This window comes from Hemicordylus capensis, chromosome 6 (genome assembly GCF_027244095.1).
Source record: "Hemicordylus capensis ecotype Gifberg chromosome 6, rHemCap1.1.pri, whole genome shotgun sequence".
In the NCBI taxonomy this organism is placed as follows: Eukaryota; Metazoa; Chordata; class Lepidosauria; order Squamata; family Cordylidae; genus Hemicordylus; species Hemicordylus capensis.
Genome location: NC_069662.1, coordinates 142,809,612 through 142,837,224, shown reverse-complemented (window position 1 = coordinate 142,837,224; position 27,613 = coordinate 142,809,612). Strand labels below are relative to the sequence as shown.

The 27,613-nt window shown below is 43.1% G+C and overlaps 1 protein-coding gene across 9 annotated transcripts in view; it reads right to left on the bottom strand.

Moving 5' to 3' along the window:
- Positions 1-27,613, bottom strand: part of APBB1IP (amyloid beta precursor protein binding family B member 1 interacting protein) — a 104,852-nt gene that overhangs the window by 20,223 nt on the left and 57,016 nt on the right. For 8 of the 9 annotated variants that reach the window (XM_053262360.1, XM_053262361.1, XM_053262353.1 and 5 more), the window contains 8 exons: positions 26,961-27,032; positions 21,967-22,054; positions 18,991-19,280; positions 16,760-16,837; positions 12,021-12,180; positions 9,741-9,862; positions 3,678-3,752; positions 1,182-1,325 (listed from right to left, as the gene is read on the bottom strand). In XM_053262360.1, coding sequence (XP_053118335.1) covers positions 1,182-1,325; positions 3,678-3,752; positions 9,741-9,862; positions 12,021-12,180; positions 16,760-16,837; positions 18,991-19,280; positions 21,967-22,054; positions 26,961-27,032 — 1,029 coding nt within the window. Of the gene's footprint in view, positions 1-1,181; positions 1,326-3,677; positions 3,753-9,740; positions 9,863-12,020; positions 12,181-16,759; positions 16,838-18,990; positions 19,281-21,966; positions 22,055-26,960; positions 27,035-27,613 lie in introns of all 9 variants that reach the window. The other variant, XM_053262357.1, reaches the window with a different exon arrangement.

Genomic DNA, 27,613 nt, shown 5'->3' with positions numbered 1-27,613 from the left:
GATTGATTGATTGATTGATTGATTGAATCTCATTTCTGTTTCCTTGGTCAGATAATAGACAGACTGCCTCTGTGGAGTCAGCGGATCTAAAGATGATTTTGGTGCACTCGCAGACAAACAGTCTGGCCTTTGCATAGCAGAATGCAAATAGAAGAAACCTGCATTACTGAGGACAAGGCTAAAGAGAAAGAAAGCTTTTATAAACCTCTGCGAGGACTTTCCCCCTTACCTTTCCCCACTGCACAACTTAAGCTCTTCTGCTGATGTTGGACTACAACTTCCATAATTCCAGACTACTGGCCACTGTGCCTGAAGATGATGGGAGTTGTAATCCCAAAGCAGCTGGAAGGTCAAAGTTGTGCCACCCTGGTCTAGAGTGTAGTTGGTCTTCTAGAGTGTAGTCCTCTTGCAAAGGAAACTGAAGCAGAACTGGTGATTAAGCAGAGAAGTAGCTGCTTACTGTATTCCTCTGCCTCGTGAGGCATAATCTCTCTGCCTCAGCTCTTTCTTTTTAAAAACTAAGCTGAAAAGCTGCACTGTATTACCTAGGCAAAGAACAATCTTCTTTCTTTCTTTCTTTCTTTCTTTCTTTCTTTCTTTCTTTCTTTCTTTCTTTCTTTCTTTCTTTCTTTGTGGTGTGTGTGTGTATGTGTGTGTGTCTGTTGGGTGTGTATGCCAAAGGTTTCCAGAGTGTTTTAATGAAGGTTTCAGGGGAAAGGTAAGGGGGGAAATCCTCCCAAAAGTGTATAAACCAAGTGCTAGCTTTCTCTTTAGCCTTGTCTTCAATAATGCAGGTTTCTTCTATTTACATTTTGCTATGAAAAAGCCAGACTGTTTGTGAGCTGTCAAAACACTTTTCTGTAGGGAACTAGACGGAAAAGGATTGCACTGTTTTGCTGTGAATGGCCATCTGAAGGTTTGGGGGTTTCATTTTCCCCCCAAGTCAAGATTTTAAATAAATACAATGTTTTCATTAAACTGCAAAAACAAAAACTGAGGGTGGGAGGAGTGCCGAAGGAATTCAGCAATGACATCCCAATATTTGCACAAGTGTTGTGGCCCAAAGAAGGAGCCCTCTCAGGTGCACCAGACACTGTTCTGAGAAGTCGCCTTGGGAGTTCTTTACTTTCACCTTCATGAATTGCTTCGTGGCTTGAAAGGATTTCTTTGATTTGCCTGACCTTGGTCTTTCCTTTGGGTACATAATAAATTCCAGAAGCTCGTAGAAGAAAATAACGTCTCTTCCAGGACTTCTTTCCATCTTCTTTTAAATAAAGGGCCCCTTCAAGTTCTGGCACAATGACAGATGTGCCACAGAAGCTCTCCTGTGGAGCAAGAGTTGAGTTATACAAAACAGAAATCTATATAAGTGATCATATTAACACGAGCAGCAAATCGGCCACATCTTCCCTCAGATAGCAGATAGTACAAGAAAGCGTCTTGTACTATCTGCAAAGTTTGGAGAGATCCTTTTGGAGCTCCTCACAATCTGTTTTGGATCTCACTAACCTAATTAGTTTAGTGTCATCTGCAAATTTGGCCATGTCGCTGCCTACCCCACCCTCTACAACATTAATGAATAAATTAAAAACAAATTAAGAAGCACTGGTACAAGTACAGATGGTACAAGTGTGTGGATCAAGGTGATCCAGTTGACATAGTATACATGGACTTCCAAAAAGCTTTCGACAAAGTTCCTCATCAAAGACTCCTGAGGAAACTTAGCAGTCATGGGATAAGGGGACAAGTACATGTGTGGATTGCTAACTGGTTGAAGGACAGGAAACAGAGGGTAGGTATAAATGGAGAGTTTTCACAATGGAGGGAAGTAAGAAGTGGGGTCCCACAGGGATCTGTACTGGGACCAGTGCTTTTTAATTTATTCATAAGTGATCTTGAAGTTGGGGTAAGCAGCGAGGTGGCCAAATTTGCAGATGATACCAAACTCTTTTGTGCAGTGAAATCCAAAATGGATTGTGAGGAGTTCCAAAAGGATCTCTCCAAACTGGGGGAGTGGGTGAGAAAATGGCAAATGCAGTTCAATGTTGGCAAGTGTAAAGTGATGCACATTGGGACGAAAAACCCCAAGTTCAAATATATGCTGATGGGATCTGAGCTGTTGGTGACTGACCAGGAGAGGGATCTTGGGCTTGTGCTGGACAGCTCAATGTGCGGCAGCTGTGAAAAAGGCCAATTCCATGCTAGGGATCATTAGGTAGGGGATTGAAAATAAAACTGCTAATATTATAATGCCCTTATACAAAACTATGGTGCGGCCACATTTGGGAGTACTGCGTACAATTCTGGTCACCACATCTAAAAAAAGACATTGTAGAACTGGAAAAGGTGCAGAAGAGGGCAACCAAGATGATCAGGGGCCTAGAGCACCTTTCTTATGAGGCAAGGCTACAACACCTGGGGATTTTTAGTTTAGAAAAAAAGACGACCGCGGGGAGACACGATAGAGGTCTATAAAATCATGCATGATGTGGAGAAAGTGGATAGAGAGAAATTCTTCTCCCTCTCACATCACACTAGAACCAGGGGTCATCCCATGAAACTGATTGCCAGGAAATTTAGGACCAACAAACAGAAGTACTTTTTCACACAACGTATAATCAACTTGTGGAATTCTCTGCCACGAGATGTGGTGACAGCCAACAACCTGGATGGCTTTAAGAGGGGTTTGGATAACTTCATGGAGGAGAGGTCTATCAATGGCTACTAGTTGGAGGGCTAAAGGCCACCTCCAGCCTCAAAGGCAGAATGCTTCTGAGTACCAGTTGCAGGGGAGTAACAGCAGGAGAGAGGGCATGCCCTCAACTCCTGCCTGTGGGCTTCCAGCGGCATCTGGTGGGCCACTGTGTGAAACAGGATGCTGGACTAGATGGGCCTTGGGCCTGATCCAGCAGGGCTGTTCTTATGTTCTAAAGCTTTTTGGACACCCAAGTATATTATGTCAACTGGATCACTTTTATCCATGTGCCTGCTGACACTCTCAAAGAATTCCAGAAGGTTAGTGAGGCAAGACTTGCCCTTGCAGAAGCCATGCTGGTTCAGCAAGGCCTGTTCTTCTATATGTTTTAACAATTTTGTCCTTAAGTATACTTTCCATCAATTTACCTGGCACAGAAGTTAAGCTGACCAGCCTGTAATTTCCCGGATCCCTCCTGGATCCCTTTTTGAAAATTAGAGTTACATTGACTACTTTCCTGTTCTCTGGTATAGACCATGATTGTAGGGGCAAGTCATATATTTTTGCTAAGAGATCAGCAATTTCACATTTGAGTTCTTTAAGAACTCTTAACTGGATGCTATCTGGCCCTGGTGATTTGGTATTACCGCCCCCCCCCCACCTGAGACAGTTTAGAACATCGTCTCTTGTTGCCTCAGATTGGCCCAGTTCTTAGTCTCCAAGCCTGAGCAGCTCAGTTTGGGCACAGGTCTATGCTCAGTATCCTCCACCATGAAGACACATGCAAAGAACTCATTCAGCTTCTCTGCAGTCTCCATATCCTCCTCAATAATCCCTTTCATGCCCTCATCATCTAAGTTCTCAAACTTGGCTTTGTGATTTGAGGTGCTGGGTATTGTGGTCCAACAACATCTGGGAACCCAAGTCTGAGAATTCCTGTGCTACTTCAAATGCATTATTACTCACCCAAAACCTGGCTTACCTCTAGCAAAGCTTCTTTGTTTTTCTCATTCATTTCCTTGATTTCATTTTTTCCTTTGTTTGCCCAGTAGAAATTCTAATTAAAAATATGAAGAAGGGTATTGATTATAAGACAATGTCTATGAACCCCAAAGGCCACTATATATGCATCCAAACGATAAGTGTGAGATGACAGACCCAAGCCTAACAACTTGAATTTCAAGTGACTATGTCTTCAGCATCCATGCATAACAGTTTATGCTAGAAACTTTCTGGACACATATTGACCTTCTCACAAGAATGGGATGCCAGTTCATTTTATAATTGTAAGCTGCCTTGTTACAAGTTCATGAAGCAGTGGGGCATAACTAAATTAAACAAATAAATACAAATATTTGCAAGGAGATGACTGAAAGAAGTCTCCCTGTGGTAGAAAACAAAAGGGTATGTGAATCCACCCAGATTCTTAAAGCTGGGTGCTAAGGAACATAATTAAAGTGGCAAATTGATAAAAATGTAGCACTAATAAAAGTCACATAATTTGAAATATACATTTTTCCATATTACTTTCTGCACAATACACAAATCACAAGCAGTGACTTTTCGAGTAAGTTTTTTTGTTCTCGTTTCTTGCATGTTACACTTGTTACATATTAGAATGTTGTTGTAATTCTCAGCATGTGTATTTTCACTCATACATGACTGACTATTTGCTTTCTGTGGAATAAAGGTCTATGGCATTTACTACCATTATACAGACCGAGAATGATCAGTGAAGGCTGATGCAGAATTACAATAAGAAATACAACTGAGGAGAAGTATAAGGTAAGCAAGTTTGCTTGCATGAGTTCATATAACATTACTGAACTTGAACCTCCCCAAAGGGAAAAAGAGGGAAATGTATTTCTGTACTTAAATGGTGTATTAATGATGCATAAGTAAAGCACTTAGTGTTCAGTCCTAAAGATATTTACTTGGAGGTGCCATAACCATGAATACTGCTCTGGAGGAAAAGCGGGATAGAAATGTATAAATAAATAAATAAATAATAAACAAATAAAATTATTTTAATGGGACTTCCTTCCAAGCAAGTATCCTTAGGAGTACTCTGCTTTCACGCTCTTCCTACCAATTTCTATAAGGCTCACAGAGAAAACTTGTGCTATTAGAGCTCTCTCTACAAAATGTACTGAAGCTATTTTCCTGTGTGTGTGTGTGTGCTAGAGATGTGGAGGCCTAGAAAAACAGTGCCCCCCCCATCCAGGTTTTTTCCTGGGGGAAAGTGGGGGAGGCTGGGTTTTCTGGTTCCCCCTCCAGGCCTTCACATTTCTAGTGTGTGCATATGCCCGTATGTGTGACAAAATCCAAGTCTCAATGTCACTTCACAAACCCCAAACACCTGCTGACAATCTAAATGAAAAACAACAACTTCCTTTGACTAGATGAAATGTACTAATGCACAGCTGATATTTATGGAGGGAAAACAGACAGCCCTGAAGCTACAGACCCAGACCTACAAACTATGTTTGATACGGAAAACAGGAAGAGTAACTGAAAAGGTTGCTTTCTGTCAATCTTCCTTCTCAAACCCATTAAGACAAATATGTATTTTGGTGTCTCACATACCAGCAACTTGTCATCTAATTTTGATAATCTCATCTTCCTCCTGCTGAAACTGAAAAGCTCTTAGTATTCCCTATCCTTCAATGAACAGGTGAAGCTCATGGATGGGGCACTCGTGTGTGTGTGTGTGTGTGTGTGTATACTGCATATAGTCTCGTGTGTGTGTGTGTGTGTGTGTGTGTGTGTGTGTGTGTGTGTGGTCTCCTCCAGACTACTGCACCAATGAAGAGGGTCATATGTCTGAAAGAAGACTTTGAAGTCAACTACTTCCATGAATCCAAAGGTCACAACACAAAGCAAACTGATTCTTTTCTGATGAGACCATGGGGAGAAAGAGTGCCTGACAAGCCAGATAATGTAAGCTGTAGCTGTTTGGTGTTGCTGCAAATTATATGACGCAGAAATGCCTGTGAGCATTTTTGTTTCATTTTTTAATGGGCAAAGGATAGATTGTGTGTCTGTATAAAAAGGAACCTAAGTTACATAACAGATTTGTTGATTCTCCTGGAATTGTAACACAAGTACAAGCTTTAAAAACAGAGCTTACATTTATAGTCACTTTGTTTTCTCTACCTGCTGTTTCATTTAATAAACAGAAATGTCTTGCTTATGACAGTCTTTTCTCTTCTTTGCACCGGTGATTCTCACTGACAACTGAAGAAGAATTCTGATTATCATTGTCCTCGTACAAATCTATGCTGAGGCCACACTTCGAATATTCTGTGCCTCCCAACCCTCAGGGGTATATTTTTAGGAGGTATAGGCAACTGCAGAGCTTACATGAAATGGCCTTCTATGCATGCACATGTGTCAGTCTGGATATTAACCAGCACTTCTTCACACAACACATAATTAATTTATGGAATTCACTGTCCCAAGATGTGGCGGTGGCCACTAACTTAGATGGCTTTTTAAGGGCAATTAGACAAATCTCAGAGAAGATACATCTATCTATCACTTTTAGTCACAATGGCTATATGGAACCTCCAGATTCAAAGGCAATATGCCACTAAATACTAGTCACAACAGACCAACAGTGAGAGAGGGCTGTTGCCTTCATGCCCTGCTTGTGGGTTTCCCATAGGTATTTGGTTGGCCACTATGGGAAGCAGGATGCTGGACTTGATGGTCCTTTGATTTGATCCAGCAGGGCTCTCCTATTTTTAACTCTCATTCATCAAGTGAACATATGAGTCTCAAAAAAGACACTGGCTGACAGACTGGGCAAAGATGCACCAGTGCAGCCAGAGAGCAGCCTAATAACTTCCCAACTAACTGCACTGGTGCATCTTTGCCCTGAATGTCAGCCAGTATCTTTTTTGAGACTCACATGTTCACTTGATGAATGAGCCAGAGAGCAGCCTAACAACTTCCCAACTAACTGCACTGGTGCAGGGAAAGCAGCAATGGTTGACACCCACCCCTTCCCTAGGGTCATGTTTTTGGATGGCTTCCTGGGGGAAGGGAAGGGTGTCAAAAACTGCCGCTTCCCTGCAGTGCTGGTGCAGTTAGTTGAGAAGTTCTGATAGGCTGCTCCCTCCCAGCATCCTTGCTCTTTATGCCAACCACCACTCACTTAGTTCTTTTACCAAACAGCTCACTCACTCCTGGGCCTGATGGGAGCAGGATGGAAGCTGTGGGTGAGAGGCAGAAGCAGTGGTATGGCAGTGTGGGTGAGTGGTGTGCGTGTACGAGAGCACGTGCACACTATCACGGGTGTGAGTGCACCGCCACGGGAGATGCTGTCATGAGGGGAGAGACCATGCATGTTCAGTACATGAACACAGGCCCATTCTCCCCTCGCTACACCCCTGAACTCACCAAATTGCTCTAACTGCTAAACTATCGAAATGTGAGCACCTCAACCACAAGGTGATTTTGTACTTTCTTCCAGCTACTGTCTAAAATACAAGGCATGGCAAGCAGAAATACAAAGCACGGTAAGCACTAGCTCAAAGTGAAGGTTAAAAATATAGGTCTCACAAAACATCAGAGTTAACATTACATTAATTCTCGTCTCCTGAGCAAATGCTACATTGCAGGACTGTATACAATCATTTATCCCAGGTCATCCTTCATCTACCAGTACACAGGAAAGTTGGTGTGCAGTGAATGAATGAGGCAGCTGTGTAGTAATTATCTCTGTTTTCACTGCTGAGTGACTGCACCTGGCTCTTCCTTATTAACTGCACAACATCCAGCCAATTAACTGAAAGAGGGGTGGATTCTCTAGCTCACTGCTTTACACACAGACGGTGTACCAATGACACTTTTTCAATTGAAAAGACACAAAATGAGACTGTCACTAGAAACAGCATGAGCTTCCAAGAGCATGGCAAGGCATTAAGCAGGGTCCGATTGTTTGGGGTTATTTTTTTTTTTATGATTTCCTTTCTTCTAGGAATGTGATCTCCTGCCTTCTAAGAATTTGGGTCTGCAACCTGTACATAAAAGCCTTTTGGCCATCCCAGTCGTAAACACAATGTGCATATACTGGAGTTCATGAACATAAATTAATTGCAGCAGCTGTGAACAAGCTGTAAAATACCACTCTGTCATCTCCCGAAAGTCCAGTCCAGTCCAGTCCAGTTGTGGTTACAGTACCATTACAAAGGAAATGTAGCTTTATATTATACAGATGTTTTGAGGAGATAGGCCTGGATGCACTAATGCTCTAGCTTTTAGTCACAGGCTTGTGACCTTCCATTTTGCTGAGCCACGGCTGTGATTCCTTGGAACACGTCATCTCAATGTGATTTCCCAGAGAGAATATCTAACCAATGGACAAAATGAAAGATATGCCTGCCTGCCGTGTACTAGAGGTGATACAGGGACAAAAGCTTTTTTCTTCTAAAATATTTTAAAAAGGATATTTATACAATTTATACAAGGATATTTATACAATGCCCTATTCACCCCCAGCACAGTGCCTCCAGTGACTGTTGCTGGCACCTATGTTTTTTTTAAGATTGTGAGCCCTTTGAGGACAGGGATCCATCTTATTTATTTATTATTTCTCTGTGTAAACCACCCTGAGCCATTTTTGGAAGGGTGGTACAGAAATAGAATTATTATTATTATGAATATTAATATTAATATAATAATAATGTATACAGATGGACCTCACTATTTGCGAGGGTTCCGTTCCCACAGATTACAGATAACAAAACAGAGGATAATAAGTAATTGAGTCTATGGGTTCCCAGACTAAAAAACCTCACCAAAAAACTACCACCCGAAACCGTGTTCCGTAGGTTTCCTGGCATCCAGCAATGTCCCCCAAATGCCACCCCAAGTCCAAAATAATGCCCCAAATCATGGATCCCCCCACTTTTTCTGAAATGAATCACAAAATGGTTCCTGTAGCCAAAATGGCAGCCGGAAGTGACCTCCGCAGTCACTTCTGGCCCTCTAGGATCCGTGGATACGTGGGTTTTATCCCTTTTTTTGTATCCCCGGAAATAGAAATTGGGTGCCAATTAGACACCTGTGAATACGTGAAACCATGGATATAGAATCCGTGTATAATGATTTGCTCCTGTACCTGTATGGACAGTTCTATGTATTAAGTGAGCATCATCTTTGGATAAAGCACAAACATAAGCAAAACTCAGTTTGTTTTCAAAACTTGGCTGCGGAAACCATTTTGTGGTTCACCAGTGGTGAAGATAACCAGTGCAGGAGACAAGCTGTAGGGGCGAGGCATGGCGGGAACCGCAAGAGGAGAAGGCGTGGCGGTGGTGGCAGTAGGGAGGAAAACCTCAACAAAATTAATGATCTTTGCGGCACCAGAGGTGCCATGAAAAAACAAATAAAATGGCGGTGATGGTCATTTATTGAACACAGGCCCTCACTGACCTTGCTACGCCCCTGCCCTGAAGAAGCCAAAGAATGGCTTCTTCTTCACCCATAGAAAAGCAGAATGCTCAAGGTTCTTAGGAGGAACCCAAAACTGACATACTTACAGCTAGCACCTCTGTTGTGCACAAACAAGATATATTTCCCCCAGTAGGTCTTTAATTACAAAAAAACCCCTTCAATTTGCCAGTATATAAATGGCAATTTGCTCTTGTTAGGAAACTGTGATTCCTTCCACCCCACTCAACAGTTAGCTCTCCCATTGCAACCATAAGTGCTGTATGTGGACTGAATTTGCATCAGAGTCACAGGCACTAGCCAATAGGTGCCATCCAAGTATGTGTTTGCGCCCCTCTTGCTCTCCCACAGTATTTGGTTTCTCTGAATACAAGGATACCTACATGCAGCTGTAGCAACTATTCCTAATAACGACTTTGTGGAAGCCAGTGTAGATCTTCTTATGCATGGGAGGCAGAGTTAAAACCTGCTTCCCTTTGGGGATAGAAAAAGGCATAAGGGTTGTTGGCACCTTTAATCTTTGGTGTAAAGCAAATACAATATTTTGTATAAACCAAATCATATCAATATACACTGTTTTGCCTACCTGAGGATTTTTAAACACAGCATATTTTTCACTTTTTTCTAAGAACAGGACCTTATTTTCAGTGTCTCGAGTCCAGTCTGATAAGATTTCAATCACATTTTCATGATCTTCAAAAAATCTTTCTAAAGAGAACAATAAAGAATTATTAGATTATATAATATATTTGGAGGGAGAACACATTCCTTTCTTTAAATGTAATAAATAGAATGATTAATTGAGACACACTTTCTGACCAAAGAAAATGCAGAGGAATAATTTTATCCTTAATATTCTGGCCCTAAAACCATGTTAGACTAGCTCAAACAAAACAGCTTCTCCAAAACAGAACCATTTTCTACATTTTTGAAATTTTATTTTTAATTTGCATTAGTATGATTTATATTTTTCAAAGCGGCATCAGAAATGCACTGAGGTATAGAGTCATCCCTCACCGACTGCGAGGGTTGCGTTCCTGGAAACCCTCGCGGTTTGTGAATTCGCAGTAGATGAGCCATTAGTTTCAATGGCAAACGGGGTTAGGGGAATCGCGGTTGTGAAGTGACTGAAAATAATGTAACAAATTGAATCACCCCAACCCCCCCAAATGACCCTCTGACCCCCGGAAATAACCCCTGACCAATGGAAATGATCCCAACCCCCGCAATCACCCCTGGACCCCTAAAATCACCCCAACCCCAACAATGACCCCCCTGACCCCCCAAATCCCCATTAAAAAAAATCGCCAAACCACGTATACTCAGGTCACGGGTGGCGAGGGCAATCGCAATTTCCCAGTCGTGGATACTCAAATCCACAATTGGGGAAACCGTGATAGGTGAGTGACTGTAGCAGATGGGTAGAAGACACAGAGGCTAGCCACACGAGTAGCCCAACCCAGGCTAAGGCAACCCAGCCTGGATTGGGTTGTTAATGTGGAGCGCCAGGATCGCTGCTGATCCCGGCACTCCCCCACCCACCCTCGCTAGCCTGACTTTTTGACCCAACTGTTTACTGAGGTTAAACAAACCTGAGGTGATAGTGTGCATGATCGCCGCCGGGTCACAAGACTTCCCCCGGCCTGCTGCTATTTCTGGAAGTGGGCCAGGGGGAAGGAGCAGCTGTGACGAGGACAGTGGCTGCCCTAATGCGAGCAGTCACCATGCTCATGGCGTGGGGCACCATGGAATGCGGGAGGGGGAAGTCCTCTCACTCCCAGATCTCGCCTTCACCATTCTGCCTCTTGTGTGGGTTGCTGAAGGCAACTGCACAGAGAAAGCAAGGACGGCTGCCGCTTATCTCTCAGAAATTCAGGCAAGCTCTAGCCCCACAGAGAAGGGGGGCCAGGAAGTTGTGTGCACAACCTCAGAATATTTTCAGCTGTGGCCCAAGTTCTATGGAACTCCTTCCCCAGGGAAACTTGTCTGGCCCCATTTTCATTCTATAGTCAGGTTAAGACATGGCTTTTTAGAGACACTTTTGATTGATTTTCTTCTCTGCTGAGGTTTTTCAGTTAAAAGATTTGTATTGGTTTGCTGTTATTTGGTTGTTGGTTTTTTGCTTTCTTGCAGTGTTGCTCTTTATATTTATGTTTTTCTGCTTTCTTTTCCGTGTTGCTCTTTATATTTTTTGCAGTCTTTATTTTTTATTGTTCTTATCCATTTTATATTGTTATTGTCCTATAGTTAACTACTTTGTTGTTGTTTTTAAAAGAAAAGTAGGATACAATCCTAATAAATATATGTTGATGCCCCAGATTTTTTGTCCAATGCTATAATACATGCATGCATGAGCACACGGAAAGGAGAGCTGGTCTTGTGGTAGCAAGCATGACTTGTCCCCTTAGCTAAGCAGGGTCCGCCCTGGTTGCATATGAATGGAATACTTGATGTGTGAGCACTGGAAGATATTCCCCTCAGGCGATGGAGCCGCTCTGGGAAGAGCAGAAGGCTTCAAGTTCCCTTTCTGGCTCCTCCAAGATAGGGCTGAGAGAGACTCCTGCCTGCAATCTTGGAGAAGTCGCTGCCAGTCTGTGAAGACAATACTGAACTAGATAGACCACTGGTCTGACTCAGCATATGGCAGCTACCTATGTACCTATGCACACATATGTATATGCACTCCAGGCATTAGTAGGGATGTGATCCACTAGGACTAGGAACTTGTCACTTTATACAGGAGAGATAGGGGCTGGAGAGCAACAGCAAAAGTGTCACTGATGTGACATGCCGCATAGTTAAGCTGCTGTACAAATATAACACGAGAATTAGATTGGTTCGCTTCAGAGTCTAACCAAATATTCACCAATTTGTAGTTCCGCATATTTTTCATAAAGGCACCAATCCACTTTGCAGTCACAGTGGGTCTTTTCAAAGAGATTGTCCAGGACATCACGTGCCACTTGCCGTTCATCCACCATCAGGGACTTTGTGCTATTATCATTCATGTGCACCTTGACAACAAGCTGGAGAGAGAATAATAGATGTATCTGTTAATTTCAGCACTGATTTAAAGGCCAGTGTGGTCAAGAATCTGCCTGGGCGGATAAGGACGATCAGGGGTGATGACTGCTATTTATTCAAATGCATCATGTATCCACCATTGGACTGCGGAAATAATACATCCTGGGAGCATCTGCAAACCTACACTCTACCACCCTCTTCCTTATTTCTAGGTGCTATTTATGCTCTGAGTAACTGAAAGCATGGTGAAATATCCTGTAAGATACAGACTGTACGCTGTTTCTCTCTTTCCCCCACACCTTTTAACAAGCTCCTGCTCCTGTGCCTTTAACAGCAGCTTGGCCTGAAAACTTTAGCAGGTTATGAGGCTTTTGAATGCCTGATCAAAATGCCATGACAAGCTTCATGGACTGGTTGCTGCAGTTCAAACTGCTGCTGAAGGCAGGCCAAGACCAAGCTGTTATTTCTGCTCAGCCCTGTGTAGCAGCACTTTGGGAGACTGGTTCCCATGGACTGGGCGATGACTTCTGAAGCAATGTTTGAACTCAGCTTAGATATGTTTTATAACAGCTTCCCTCGTAGACACAAACCAATCTTATGTGAATTGGCTGTGGCTGGGAATGATGGGAGTTATAGTTCAGCAACATCTGGAAGGCCACAGTTTGGGAACCCCCCTGATATAAAAGAATGCTTTGGATTTGTTTGTCTTCACTACAACTTGAGATACAGTTCTCAGTTCAAAGAGTATTTGAGAGATTCACCTCAATCACCACAAGTTTAAACAAACAAGCAGTCTTTTGCAAAGAGAATGAGTGTAAAACTGGAAATGGCTTCTTAAGAGAATTGCAGACTGGCAGGCATGGAGAAAAGCACTAGAAATAACCTGTTTGTTCAGAAATAAGGCATAGGGGAAGATTCAGTTCCTTACCAGGAAATTTTACTGCTGTTCAGCTAAAGGCTAATTTTAAAATGAACATGTTTGGCACTGCAAAGAGAACCCTACTAAAGCAAAAATAATAGCAGAAGGAAATCAAGCAGGAACAAACCATCATTTTGAAAGAAGGTTTAAGGATCTAAATATATAATTTCTTTAATTTTTCTATTTGGTAGTAATGCAGAATATTAAGAAAAGATGGTGGACCTGAATAATATACAGCATTTGAAAAAAGCGGGGGAATAATGCTTGGCCACTACCTTCTAGGTTCAGACTAAGCTACTCAGTAGTACTGCTCAGGAGTTTTTCTAAAGGACTACTTAATTTCAACAGGACTCTTCAGGAGTAATTTAGTCTGACATGGTGAACGATGCAACGCCGTTGGTTTTGAACCGCCTGAGCCGCTACGAGTGTCTAAAGCAATGCCTGGGGCGTTGCAGAATAGGATTCTGTTGCATTGCACATCAGCAGTGTTTTTACACTTTCTGTGATAAACTAAACGGCGATTAAACTGTGGGGCTAATAATCTCCCCTTTCTCTCCATTTTTATAGATGGGAAAGTTATTGTGCATTTCTTTTTCTCTAGTTTATTTTGTGCTTTCCTCAAACAGAGCAGCATATCCCTTCAGCATAAGTAATGTTTCTAAAATCTGATTGCACACTAGCTCCAAGCTGAATGTGTGTTGTTGGTACAAAGTACTTATCCCTGCTAACTGGCCAAAGAGGAACCCCTTTAAAAGTGGTGACTCTCTTTATTTAGCAGGGGGAGAGCAACTGGCGCTATCCATCCCCAGCACAGCATCCCTCCAATGGCTGTTGCTAGTGTCTACCTTATGTTTCTTTTTAGATTGTGAGGCCTATGGGTGATGTAGGTGGGGGTTCGTCCCTGGATCCGCCTAGCCAATCAATCAGACACAAGGATGGGGTCAGGGATCTATCTATCTATGAAAATTGTTTTAGAAACCTTTGTTGAAAAGCGGTATATAAATATATGTTGTAGTAGTTGTAGCAATTGGCCCCTCCCTTACCCTAAAGAGTGAGCTGGAAGGGAACCCTGTCCTGTCTGTCAGGCAGTGACCTCTAGGGATCAGCCACTCAGCACACAGTGACCGGGACTTAGAGGGCCAGGCAGCAGGACGTGAAGGGGGCCTTTGTTCTCTCTCAGTTGGAGACAGGCAGGGGAAGCAACAGGTTGGCTGGCCAAGCCACGGCAGCAACCAGGAACTCTGCAGGGGCCTGAAGTCTCTACCATGGTTTTGGTGAGTTCAGGGAAGAAGTTAGGGCTTGTCTTCGGAGAAGGGTTTAGCCAGGGAACTGTGTGTTAGGTAGCTGGCATCAGATTTCTTTATTTTAGTGCTTTGCAGATCCTTACAACTGGTCTATTGTGTTTTATTTTGTAATGTAAGAATGTTGTACCTGTTCCCTTTTTATCCATCCAGGGCACCGCAAAAGTCTCTGTAACCTATAAAGGTGCTTCTAAAGGTTCCTTACAACTGGGGGTGCTTTTTGAATTATCTTTGCAACTTGGTAACCAAGATTTTAAAGTGTACCACTCCAACTATCAACTGGAGTGCTCTTTTTGAATTATTCTTGAAAGTATTGAGTGTTTATTTCTTTTTAATCTGTAACTAAAGCTGAGAGAGAGTGAGCCTAAGATTGAAACAGTCAATCTGAGTATTTTGAATAAAGGTTATTCTTTCTTTTTGGTCTTTTACAATTTTAACCAGCCTCTTTGAGTGGATTTTCAACTCAGGAAAGCGGGGGCTGGAAAGGGGTCTTACTCTGGTGCAAACATGCCTCAAGTTTGATTGCTCAGCAGCACACTACCAAGTTTTTCTCCTCACGTGTAGGCTACACGTGAGAGGTTTTTGTATTTTTCCATTTCGTAAAAAAAAGAGGGTTTTCCTGGAATTTCGCCCACACCAGGGAGGGATTAAACCCTGTTAAAAAGTGGGCATGGTGGCAGCGATACCAGAGGGACAGTCTTTGTTGAGCAAACATGGAGGGAACAAATCAACAATTTTCTTTCTTCCACGTGGACTTGCTCTGAGACAAAGGCTGGGCTTAAATCCGCCATTCACCCAGTCCCCATTCATTACAGGAGTACTGATCACACAGAGGGTTTTGTGTGTACCACCACCAGTTCATACTTTGGTGGCTCAGAAGTGTAAACAGTTAAGGTTCTGAGCCTGGCCCACGCTGGGAAGAACTGTATTAATGAAAAATACTGTGGTAACATGTGAGGCCTTGGTATTTACTAATTTAATGTCATTTTTGTAACCTACCTTGGGTCCATTAAGACTGGAGAAAGGTGGGATACAGAATGAATGGATAAAAAATATATATCAAAAAATAGCTGTGTTGATAAGTAGCCCTTCTACCTGCCATCAAGAAGACTGAAAACATAAAGGGTTGCATCCAAGGGTTCCCTTCATCTAATAGAGTTGCTTCTTCCTCTGGAGGAAGGGAATCTCTGGGTGCAACCCAATATGGCTGTTCCCACATTGGAAGGGGAAGGGCAGATATTCCCTTTACTCAAAAGGGGAGTTATCTGTAGTCTTGAAAAAGCACATCTTAAGGCTACAGTTTTCCAGGACAGTTCCATTTCACACTCTCACTGTCTTCACTGGAGTGTAAGCAGTTATTTACAGCTGTTTGGTACCATCTACAGCTGCAACAGCCTCCTCTAGAAACACAGCTCCTATTACTGCTATTGTAAAAGTAGGACAGCCAAGTCCTCAAAGATATTGCAGACCTGATATTACTTCTCTTTGAAGTTTTTCACACCCGGCTTTTAATTCACATCTCCTCCGGAATGGAGGTGTGTGTTCACATATCAGCCAAATTTACCCCAAAGTCCCTGCGAGCTATAAGGGAACACTTCACACACAATTTGGGTTTTTCACTGCACATTAGAGTGTAGCCTGATTTATATCCGGGGTTTAAAAAAATCCACTTTTTGCATTGGTTTTTTGGGGCAACTTCGAACTCACAGTAAAGCCTCACAGAAAACCCATGGTAAAGCCTGCTGTCTGGGAAAAATCTTTGGGAGCTGTTTGTGATCTGGACTTGTTAGCCAGTGGTTTCAGTTCCTTAAAATTATTACATCAGAACATACTAGTTTGTTTGTTTGTTTTTCTATACCGTCCTTCCAAAAATGGCTCAGGGTAGTTTACATGAAAACACTAAAATCAATTAACTGTTAAAATCGAAAAATGTAAAAACAACATAAAACCATTATCAAAACAATTAAAAAACAGTTTTTAAAACCCTGGAAAACCAGGCCAAACCTTTATGGATTAAAAACAGTTTAAAAACCCTGGAAGGCCAGGCCAAACAGATAGGTCTTAAGGGCACTCCTGAAAGCCAAAAAATGAACTCATATTGCAGATTTCTGCCGGTTGACAGAAACTAGTTGACATCTAGACTGGCACTGAACTGGCACAACAATATGATTTTTGCCAATTTCCTCTTTCCTCTGAAGCCCACTGTGCCTCCTGAAAATTTGTCCCTGAGGGTTACAAGACCCTCAGACATATTTTCAGGAGGCAAAGAAAGTACACAAAATGAGACCACATAGATTGTAATAAAAAATGACTGCATTTCAAGTTTAAAGTTTGGATGGCAATATTTTTAACAACTATTACCTTTTTAACCTTGGCTTCTTTGAGTTTTTCTAATGCAAGTTTAATCTTGTCAGCTTTTGCTTGCGCTTCTTGTTCTTCCTGAAATAAAACAGGAAAGGTAAGAGTGTGAGCTCTTTTTAAAGGAGCCAAACCCCAATAAGGATACCCCTTCCCTCCTTGACATTTCATTAGCATTGTAATTATTTTTTCTGTTCTTAATTTAATTTTGAGGCTTTGTGCTTCCTCTGTTCAGCATGGGGCTGTATATCTCCACCTTTTAAAAAGGGAAGGGGAGCGGGGATAGAAAAGCAGAGGCATAACTATAGGGGGGGCAGGGGGGCACGTGCCCCGGGCGCCATCTTTTCTGGTCACGTGGGGGGCGCCGCCATGACAAAAAAATTTTTAAAATTTTTTTGTTAATACAAATATTTCCTGCTCAGTGCAGCAGCGCTGCAGCAGTCAAGGGAGTGCGTTGGCGCCCCCTCCCCCACGAGCGGTCCCTTCTGCGCCACCCGCACCCCCCCCATTGCTTTGCTGGCGCCTGGCGGCCAGTCAGTGGCCTGGCTTGGCGGCGGCAGCGGGCGCTTGTGAGGAAAAACCTAAGTATAATGTAGTATGTTGGGGGGGGCGGGGGAGCCATTTCAGTGCTTGCCCCGGGCACCGTTTTCCCTAGTTACGCCTCTGTAGAAAAGCTTTAGTGGAAACTCCTGCTATTTTCATCATGATCTCCAGTAGTGCTGGTCTGAAAGTGTTTCCTTACTCTCTATGCCGCATTTGCAGGTGGCAAACATGGGGAGGTGTTTTGGGGAGATTGGGAACAAATGTCCATGAAGTTGGAGTGGGGGGCTTACTGGCAGTGGTTGCAGTGTAGGCAGCATGGGTATCCCGATGTAATCAGTGGTGACAGTAGTACTGGAAGCATTAGAGGACTTCCTGGAAGCCAGCTCCTGCCAGACACCATTCCTTCACCCCCACCCCCAGAATGCACTGGTGATAATGTGATATTGTGATGTCACATCTTAATGTCACCTCATTACCTCTAAAATTCCAGGGGGAAAGAATGGTGTCCAGCAGGAACTAGGCACTGAGAAGGCCTCCTGCGTTCTTAGAGTGATTGCTGCTATCAGGTGTGTCATTAAATACTAAAGGTCATGCACCTTGCCATCATTACTGCTGGTAAGCCCCTCCCCTTGAACATCTGTAAACATTTGGGCGAAAGCTCCATTTTGTCCTTCCCCTGCTGCTGGAAACCTGTGTCCCCCCACTGTCACCCACCCACCCACACAAACCCTCTATGAACATTTGGTGAATGTTTCGATTTTGCCTTTCGTTCCTCCCCAAAAAATGAATTTAACCAGAATGAATTTTGACTAGTTTCAAGAAACACCTGGAAGCACACCAAGGGCCCTTGGAGCTTCCTGGACTATGGTCCTAAGAAGAAAATACTATTTCATGGAGGGTTGCCTCAGAATGACCAATTTAATACTGCTCTGTTTGGACCACAGAACATTTTTGGACAACTGGACTATGCTTATATGAGCCCACCTTCAGACGCAGAGGGCGGGGGGGGGGGGAGTTGGCCGGGGCGGGGCTAGAACCTGAGAAATTTAACATGGCTGTAGCAACAGTGCTGATTCTAGATTCTCCTTTTTTGCTTTTATGCAAATACCCACAAAACCATTAAAACAAGCTTTAGGAGAGATTTTGTCATGGCCCAGACTGCCATAGCCCTCATAGCAGCAACTGAGTCAGATGCTGAGGAGCCAGGATCAGCCCCAGCCCTGGATCTTGGCACCAGAAAAAAAAAATTCTGAGCAGGCAGGACCAGTCCCAGTCCTGGACCTTGACACCAGACCAGAACCTGAGAGATCCTTGGATCTGGAATTCCCCAAGGAAGCTCCCTCAGGCCTGAACTCCCTGGCAGCACACTCAGAACCCAAGCCCACTACAAAGCTGCCCTCTCCCACACCATCACACCCCTGATGCCTGCATGCCAAGTCTGGCAGCAAGCTCAGCCAGAGCAAACAGAGCCGAGGAGGAGCCCCCAACTTCAGAAGGCTAGCCCTTTAAGCTTCCACTCTCCAGGGTGTGGAGGTGGGGGCCCAGAGGTCTGTAAGGGCTCTATCTGCTTCTGACTGGTGTTGCATCAACTTGCTTCCTCAGACCCCTCCAAGGTCTCATACGAGCCTCGCATCGCCTTGCTTCAAACTAGAACAGAACAGGTTTGAAGTTAGGTTCTTCAGTGTGCTTACCTGAGTGAGTGGCTCAGGAGGTGGGGACGGAGGTGGCGGTGGTGGAAGATCCAAGGCTAGTTCTGTGCGGGGGGGCAATAAATAAGACTCGCGGCATACAGCAGAGTGGACTCCTGACTGATACCCATACGCAGGAGCAACATTTGCTGGAGTTTGAGTCGTGGCAGCTGGCTGGTAGCTTGAGGAATTCTCTTGTCCCTGGAGTGTGGTCTTCTCCACTTCACTTATATCGGCAACAAGATCAGCCATTAAAGCATCTAAATCAGTATCTTCCAAGGCATTTAAAGATTCTGTTAAGGGGGGAAAAATCCAAATATATCACAGATTATTTGAGAACTTTAGAAGGCCTTCAATACCACCATTAGTAGGAACTCTTCTACAAAATGACTGACATACTGTGCAGTCAGTACATATACCTTGCAACACTGTAATTCCATTATTTTCAGTGGGATTACTCTTCCACACCTCCATTTTGTGCAATTCTTGCACAACTGCAACAGTCCGAGGTACACATAGTGTTGTGCAGTCTGTCAACTACTATTATTTATTTGTTTTTTAAAGTATTTTATGTTATTTTTCTCCTCAAGGGCATCAACGTAGCTCACAATAATATTAAAAATATAAAGCAGCATATCAATGTAAGACAACAGCAAACACACACACACACCCCTCTCATTTCAGTTCTCAGCAGTCCCAAACGCACAGGGAAACAAGCCAACACGTTTCACAGTGAAGTGAAACTTCAAAAGTCATCTAAGTCCTGGGAGAGATGAGGCCACATTCATCTCTTGAGTTGTAGAGCCTGGGCACCACCCTGGAGAGAGCTCGGTCAGTCTCATATGCTAACCAGATGAGCCTCAGTAGGTGATAGCACACTTAGCAGAGCATACCTCAGAAAAGTCTTATTCGGCCGAAGGATCCGGTGGGAGCAGCCAGTTCAGATACCTAGGGCTGAAACCATTTAGAGCTAAAAGGTAACAAACAGAACCTCAAATTGCATCCAGAAACAAATAAGGAACCAATGCTGATTAAACAGCAGAAGGATGACTTGCTCCACCTAAGAGGCTCCAGAAACTGCCTGGCAGCAGCATTCACCAGCCAGTTTCAAAATTTTCCAAGGGCAGTTCTGTGCAGGATGCATTGTAATAACTGGATTGTGATTGGGATAATCAAATTGGAACAAAGGCATGGGTAACAAGATAGAACCTTGTGGCACTCCAAAAGCCACAGTCTCCCAATAACACCATCTGGACCTCCTAATGAGACAGGACCAGAACCACACTGTCACGGAGTCCAGCTCCATATGATTCCCAGCCATTTAGTTCCCCACCAGTGCCACCCTGGCAATACAAGGAGGACCCATCAATCTCACCTCCCAGTATGCAACAGTCCCCCTTCATTTACATGAAGTTTCTTTACCCAAACTCAGTTGAATCTATCTCCAGTTTTCCTATGCTGCCTTCTCTGGATTGGCTCAAATCCATTTTCTCTTCCCAAACTCGTTCAGGCCTGGTTCTTTCTATCCTCCACACCCCCTACAGATCTTCTTACCAATCCCACTTTCCTTCTCTACCCAATCTGGTTCAGATCCATCTCTCTCTCTCCCCCCACTCCTCAGTATAGCACATGCATTTAAATAGCGAGTATAGCAGATATTAAGTATTAGCATCCAGACACGTGAACGATCTTGTGTGTTCTGTGTCATTCATTCATTCATTCATTCATTCAATTTCTATACCACCCTTCCAAAAATGGCTCAGGGCAGCTTACACAGAGAAATAATGAATAAATAAAATGGATCTCTGTCTCCAAAGGGCTCACAATCTAAAAAGAAACATAAGATATACACCAGCAACAGTCACTGGAAGTCATGTGGGAATATGTTGCGTGTTCTATTTCATTCCAGCTTCACTCTGAATTCAATTAAATATATTTTTTATTTAAGCCTGGTTGTGACTTCCTTGGAAATTGCCTGCTTTATAACCATAGCCTACAAGTTCCTCAGAGGTGGTCCCAAGGAATACTATGGTGAATGGTATTGAAAGCTGCTGAGAGGTCTAACCGAACCAACGAGGAAACACTCCTCTGTCTTGTTCCAGAAAAAGACCTTCACCAGGGTGACCAATGTTATTTCTGCCCCAAAACCAAACCACCAGCAGATTTAAAAAGACAAACAAAGCAGCCAAAAGACAATTAAAAGGGAAGTGAAACAGCACTAAAAGCATAAGAGAATTCACCTGGTGCCTAAAGGATGACAAGGCTGGTGCCATGCCAGCATATCTGGGGATAGTTCTATAATTTGTGTGTCACCAGAGAAAAGAACTTATCTCTAGTAGCTTGAGTTCAGAAGGCAGGGATGTGCTGTAACAATGACTGTTCTTTTTTACTCCTAGTCTATGGACCGACATATTGACTGACTGACAGAAGGCAGGGATAGTTGGAGAAGATCATCCGAAGAAGAGGGAAATGAATGGGCAGATTCAAGTGGGAGAAGATAATTCTTCAGATATCCTGCCCACAAACCATTTAAGGTTTTAAAGTTCAAAACCAGCATTTTGAACTGAACTCAGAAACAAACTGGGAGACAGCAAAGATCTTTTAACAACGAAATAACATGTTTACAGATGTCAGTGAATAATCTGGCATATTCAGTTCCAATTGAATTCTTTTCTAGGTGCTTTCCAACCTATTTGTGCCTGCTCTTGTATTAACTACTGAAGTATTAGAGTTTAATTCACATAGGGAGATGATTATTATAACAACAACCAGACACAATATTCAAGTGCAAGAGAGTTTTAAGGAAACTTGTAGGACTCCTCTTTGGTTTTAAACCTTGTGTGTTGATCCTTTCAAGACTAGCCATTTTAAACCTTCAAAATGAACACATCCCTTTGAAAAACAGCGAACATTTAGTTCTTTGATTTCCATATTTCCCCCTACAGACAATTGAAATAGCAATATAAATTGAATCCTTACCATTTAAATCTTTGAAACCAACTGCAAAATTAAATTCATCATTACTTGCTTCTGCAGGTGGAGGTGGAAGAGTCTCCACTCCCAAACTCTGAGAAAGAAAGAAAAAGAAATGTGTTGCTTTTCACTGGTTGTGTCAAAACTAGCTTTTGTGTCCCCTAAGATCAGAGTACATGATCACTTAGTTCTTCTTCTTCTTCTAAATAGTAAGCAGAATGTTTTGCAGCTGTAAGACTAGTGTCCTCAAATGCCTTTCTCCAAAATATTCTCCACCAGTTTGAACTTCAAATACAGGGCTGCTTCACAAGTCACCAGAACTAATCCTCCCTGTTTATTTATCCCTTTGGGCAATCACAGGGTGACTTCACACGTCACAGTGGCAAGTAAAGTTCCACCAACCACCAATTCCTGGTGAGTGCCTACTCCTGGTGTGAACCACAAGGTTCCGCTCCTGGTGTGTAGTCAATCTGCCAGCGTTGGGTTCCCCAGCCACCCTTCCCTCTGGGAACCTGACATTTGTAACCTAGATTTGAAGTTGGTTACAGGCATCAGGTTCCTTGAGGGAAGTGAGGCTGGGGAACCCAACACTGGTGGTTCAGAGAACACGCTGGAAGCAAAACTTGCAGCTCATGCAGCGAGAGCTCATTCATCAGGAAATGGCAGCTCATGCAGAGAGAGCTCATTCATCAGGAACTGGCAGCTGGTGGAACCTTACTTGCCTCTGTGATAGGAACATAGGAAACTGCCATATACCAAGTCAGACCATTGGTCCATCTAGCTCAGTACTGTCTACACAACTCCAAAGTTGCAGGCAGGAATCTCTCTCAGCCCGATCTTGAAGATGTCAGGGAGGGAACTTGGAACCTCAGGTGCTCTTCCCAGAACGGTTCCATCCCATCTTACAGTGCTCATGTATGTAGTCTTGCATGCATATGCAACCAGGGTGGACCCTGTTTAGCAAAGGGGACAAGTCATGCTTGCTACCACAAGATCAGCTTTCCTCCTGTGATGTGCAAAGCCACCCATGGTCTCCAAATGAGTGTATATTACATCCTTTCCCTCTAAAAGTAAAGGTTACTGTGGAGATAGGGTGGAACCCATCTTTATTGTAACGTGTAAAGGCACCCTGATTTATTCAGGAAGGGAGCCCTTGGACTCGTCCAAGTAATCCAAGTTCTTTCCTCTCCCCTTCACTGGGGTGGGAAAAATTCAAGCACCTTTGGTGAAGCACATCCAGCTATACTGACACTCAGAGAGAGATCTTGGCATTGCGGTCAAACCCCGATCTGAAACCAGTAGCAGCTAGTATGGGCAGAAAACAAGCCTCAGGTGCACTTGGTTCACACTTGTCACTTCCCATCCTGGCATTAACCCCAGGTGAGTGGACTGGTTTTCACTGGGCCAACGATAACCTGGGGAATACCAGCTTGCATGCCTGGGATGAATGCCCCGGCAGGATGAGGCGAGAGACAGAGAGGCAGTCAGAACAGGGTGAGACAAGTACAAAAAAGCCACAAGACAAGTGCGAACAAGTGTGGCTTTCCCATCACCCACCCATACCAGCCACCATTGTCTGAACCTTTGTCCCCTCACCTCTGACCGGATATGCCAGTGTAACACTGCCACATCACTCGTGTCGTGTTGCATTTTGTGATGTTATGCTAGCATGGCCTTGATCTTTACGTGCCCTATGTAGCCTTAGATGGGATCCACGAACAGAAGCCCCCACAGTTTAAAGAAAATTTTATTGCAACTGCAGGTGGCCTGATTTGGATTAGGGCCTTGGCAGTATGTTCTAGCCCTTCTTCCCATGATACTTTCCCAGTTAAAATTCTCCAAAGCTGCTATTTGTCCTGTGGGGCAAATTTATACAGGTACCTTCCCCAGCAGGAATAAAATAGATTCAAGGATCAGGAAAATGATATGGCAGAAAGGATTTAAGATCTTCCCCAGTGCCATAGTCCTGATTGACACCTTTCTGTAAAAAATTAAAAATTGGGATCTCCCACATTTCATCTACTTTGGCCCTGAGGATTGGACTGCTGGAAAATTAAGGGTACATAAGATTTTTCAAAGTCCTGCTGTCTGTAATACTTACTGAAGTGAATTTGCAGATAGAGATATGCTTTCCAAGATTTTTTTTTTTAATTCTAATATCTCTAAGGGACTTCAAAGTTAATTTTTGGTTCCCAAATTATTTGATTTTCTGCCCAGAATAAAAACAGAAATGGTAGTAAACAGGATTCCTCATGAAATTCATGGTTAGGAAAATAAGGAAATGGATATAAACAGAGGAAAGAAAAATATGTATAAGATATTTTTAGCTATACATAGAACCAAGATTAAGATAGCCAAGAATGATGGCAGACCGCCAGAGAGGTATTCCATGGCTTCTTTCCTCACTTGAATGAGGAGGGAGGCCATAGAGCCCCTTGCCACTTACAAACAGCCACAAATGGAGCCCACCACGCATGCACCTGATTAGGCATCAGGGTGCATGTATGCCTTCCATTTCTTAGCTGGCTACAAGCGCTGAGGGGTGCCATGGCTTCACTCTTCACTTGAGTGAGGAGAAAGGCAATGGAACAACCCCCACACCCCTGAGCAAACTGGCTATCAAGTGATGGGGACAAGGAGTAGCAGGGCTGGAGGCAAATTGTGGGGGTGAGTGGCAGCAGGGCAGGAGGCAAGCTATGGGAGTGGGGAGGCACGAGGGACAGGTGCCAGGGCTCCTGAAGGCATGATGGCCTGTGTTCACTGGACAACTTTGAACACTGATAGCTAGACCCCTGCACGGTGCTCCAGCCCAGAAGCAGTTTAAAGTCATTCCACAGCAGCCCTATTGCTACAGCGTTGGGGCTGCCTCTGAATTTGTACAGCAGCCCCGACAGTCTCCTTGTCATCGATGGGAGACTCAGCATCAGGCCGGTCACTGTGTACACTTTCTAACTAATTGGCTTAAGATTTTAAGGTAGTGGCTGAAGAAGTTCAAATAAAACTGGTCAACTGAACATCAGCTGCACACTGGTGCTCAGCCAGCCTATCAGATCTGCACTCAAGATGATACACTGGTTACTGATCAGTGTTCAACCAAGCAAATGTGATGGTTAGTGTAATCATGCCTGGGATGTGCCTTGGAGTTGTATGGGTATGGGATACTCCTGTGCCATGTTCTTTCTGTTGCCACAGATTCTGCCCCCATGCAGGTGCCATATGGAATACTTAGAATACTTAGACTTAGAAAATGGTAAAGTAGAAGGCATGAATAAGCTATAAACACAAAAATAAGTGGATGTGTTGGAAATGAAAAAGCATATATGGAGTAAAATACAGGTCATACACATGACCAAAATCCCTGGTGGCTGGAGCAGGGGGAGGAGCAGAGGGTTGCTAGAGCTCTGCTGCACCACATGACCAGCTCACCGGAGCTTACAGCATTGGGGTTCTGGAGGAGGAAGTCCTCCAGTATCCCACAATGCATTGCTCAGGAAGCCGAAAGGCTGCCCATGGCAATGCTGCAGTTTCCAGCTTCCTGGCCACTCTTTAAGCAACACTCTGTTATTTTCAGGAAGCCGGGCTGCTGGGAGCTGCAGAATACAACCCCAATCCCACACCCGAATGGGGCTGCAATGGTAGGATGGGGCTTTGCCCCTTTAACTTGGTTAATGGTGGGTTAATTCCCAAGGCAGCCCTGCTCTACAGCAGTAGGGCAGGAGCAGGTTCCAAGGCTCCACACAACCCAGGTTTTCACTCCTGTCCTGCTGCAGCTGGTCGTGAGAATAGCCTCAGAATGTATTCGTTTTGAGGGTGTACTATTAAAATGTTCTTTTATACCAAAACAACTATTAGAGAGTCAGATCTGAGCAATACAATTTTGAAAGCCAACACTGTCACATTAAAGCAGGTTTTATTCTTTGTTTCTAAGCTGCTTTAGGCAGAATTCCTAACCTATAAAGAAAAAATACTTGATTTTGGCAACAGAGGAACATATTGAAAAGGAAAACATTCAAATATAAAGCTTTATGTTGAGGAATTTATATAATACAAATAATAATAATATAATACAAAGTGACAGTTTTAAGTGTTTGAATTACACATTCTAAACATATGTTTAATTGGTTTCCCAGTTTAAACTATTTTAGACCCTGTGATTGCTTTTAATTGGTGTTAATGCTTTTAATTTTCTGTTGCTGTTGTCTTTTATATAATGTTGTGCTGATATTTGTTGTATTGTTGCTTATATTGTAAGCTGCCTTGAGCATCAGTGAACTGGAGGGAAAGGATAGACATGATGTAAACAAATATACAAAAATATATTTTGGGGCACCAATTCTTATTTTGCTTTATCAGTCCTCTGAAGTTCTAAGGCCAGACTTTTCGTGTATCTCCTGTGCAATGTCTAGACTCTCAATGGTTTATTTTATTTCAATAGAAAGTTGCCAGGGGAGGCTCCCATTGAAGAGCAGTGGAACAGAGAGGGTGCTTAACCCTTTCCATTCCAGCAATTTGTCTACTAACCCCCAACCCCATCCCGCCAGTTGCTGGAATCCAGATCCAGGATTCCCAGTTCTTTTCTGTCTGGGCAAATTTTAGCAGAAAAATGTATGCCCAACCACATTTGATCCCTTTTACACTATACAACTCCAATCCCAAATCCCCACATAATGCATATTATGTGAAATGATATGCTATTTGTAATGCTGTTGGAAGCTATGCTGTTGTTTGCCCATCGTCTTCTAAAATGTGGACATACATTTGCTTTTGCACAAGAGACACTTTGATATTTTGTTTCAGCTGCAAAAGGTTGTTACTGTTTAAAACTATATGATGCCACTTTTGTCATTTCACAGGAAACTGAGTTGTGCACCAAAGATGAGTCAATTTTAGAATGTTAAAATTAATTTCTGAGGCTTATTTAATATGAAGAAATAATGAGGAATTTAATTGAAGCAGAAAAGTAGCTTCTTTATTCCTTCCTAAAAGCAAACATATTTTACCTGTGTCAACAAATCCATTTCTCCCAATAGATCACTGAACATTTGATCTATATCTTCACAAGCTTCCTCCATCTAAAAAATAAAATAAAATCAGACATGGTTAAGAACACAACACCACTCTGCCTACATAACACATATTCCAGTGGTAGAAAAGCAATACCTTCCACACAAAGATCAAACAAGCAGTACCTTTCCCTCTAATGCCATTTACATTTATTTTATTTTTATTTATTGGGTTTCTATACCACCCTTCCAAAAATGGCTCAGGGTGGTTTACACAGAGACATACTGTAAAAAATAAATAAGATGGAGCCCTGTCCCAAAAGGGCTCACAATCTAACAGAAACATCATATAGACACCAGCAACCAATCACTGGAGGTACTGTGCTGGGGGTGGAGAGGGCCAGTTACTCTCCCCATGCTAAATAAAGAAAATCACCACATTAAAAAGGTGCCTCTTTGCCCAGTTAGCAAGGGTCATTTTAAGTCATTTTAAATGCATTTAAAGTCATTTTAAATGCATTTTGGGATCCCTGTTATGTCCAAGCATGGCATGCAGAAGACTAAGGAAGGAAGACTATCAGAGACACTGAAGTTTACTTTGAGGAACATACAAGTTAATGTACCTTGCTAGAAATGGCAAAAGATGAGCA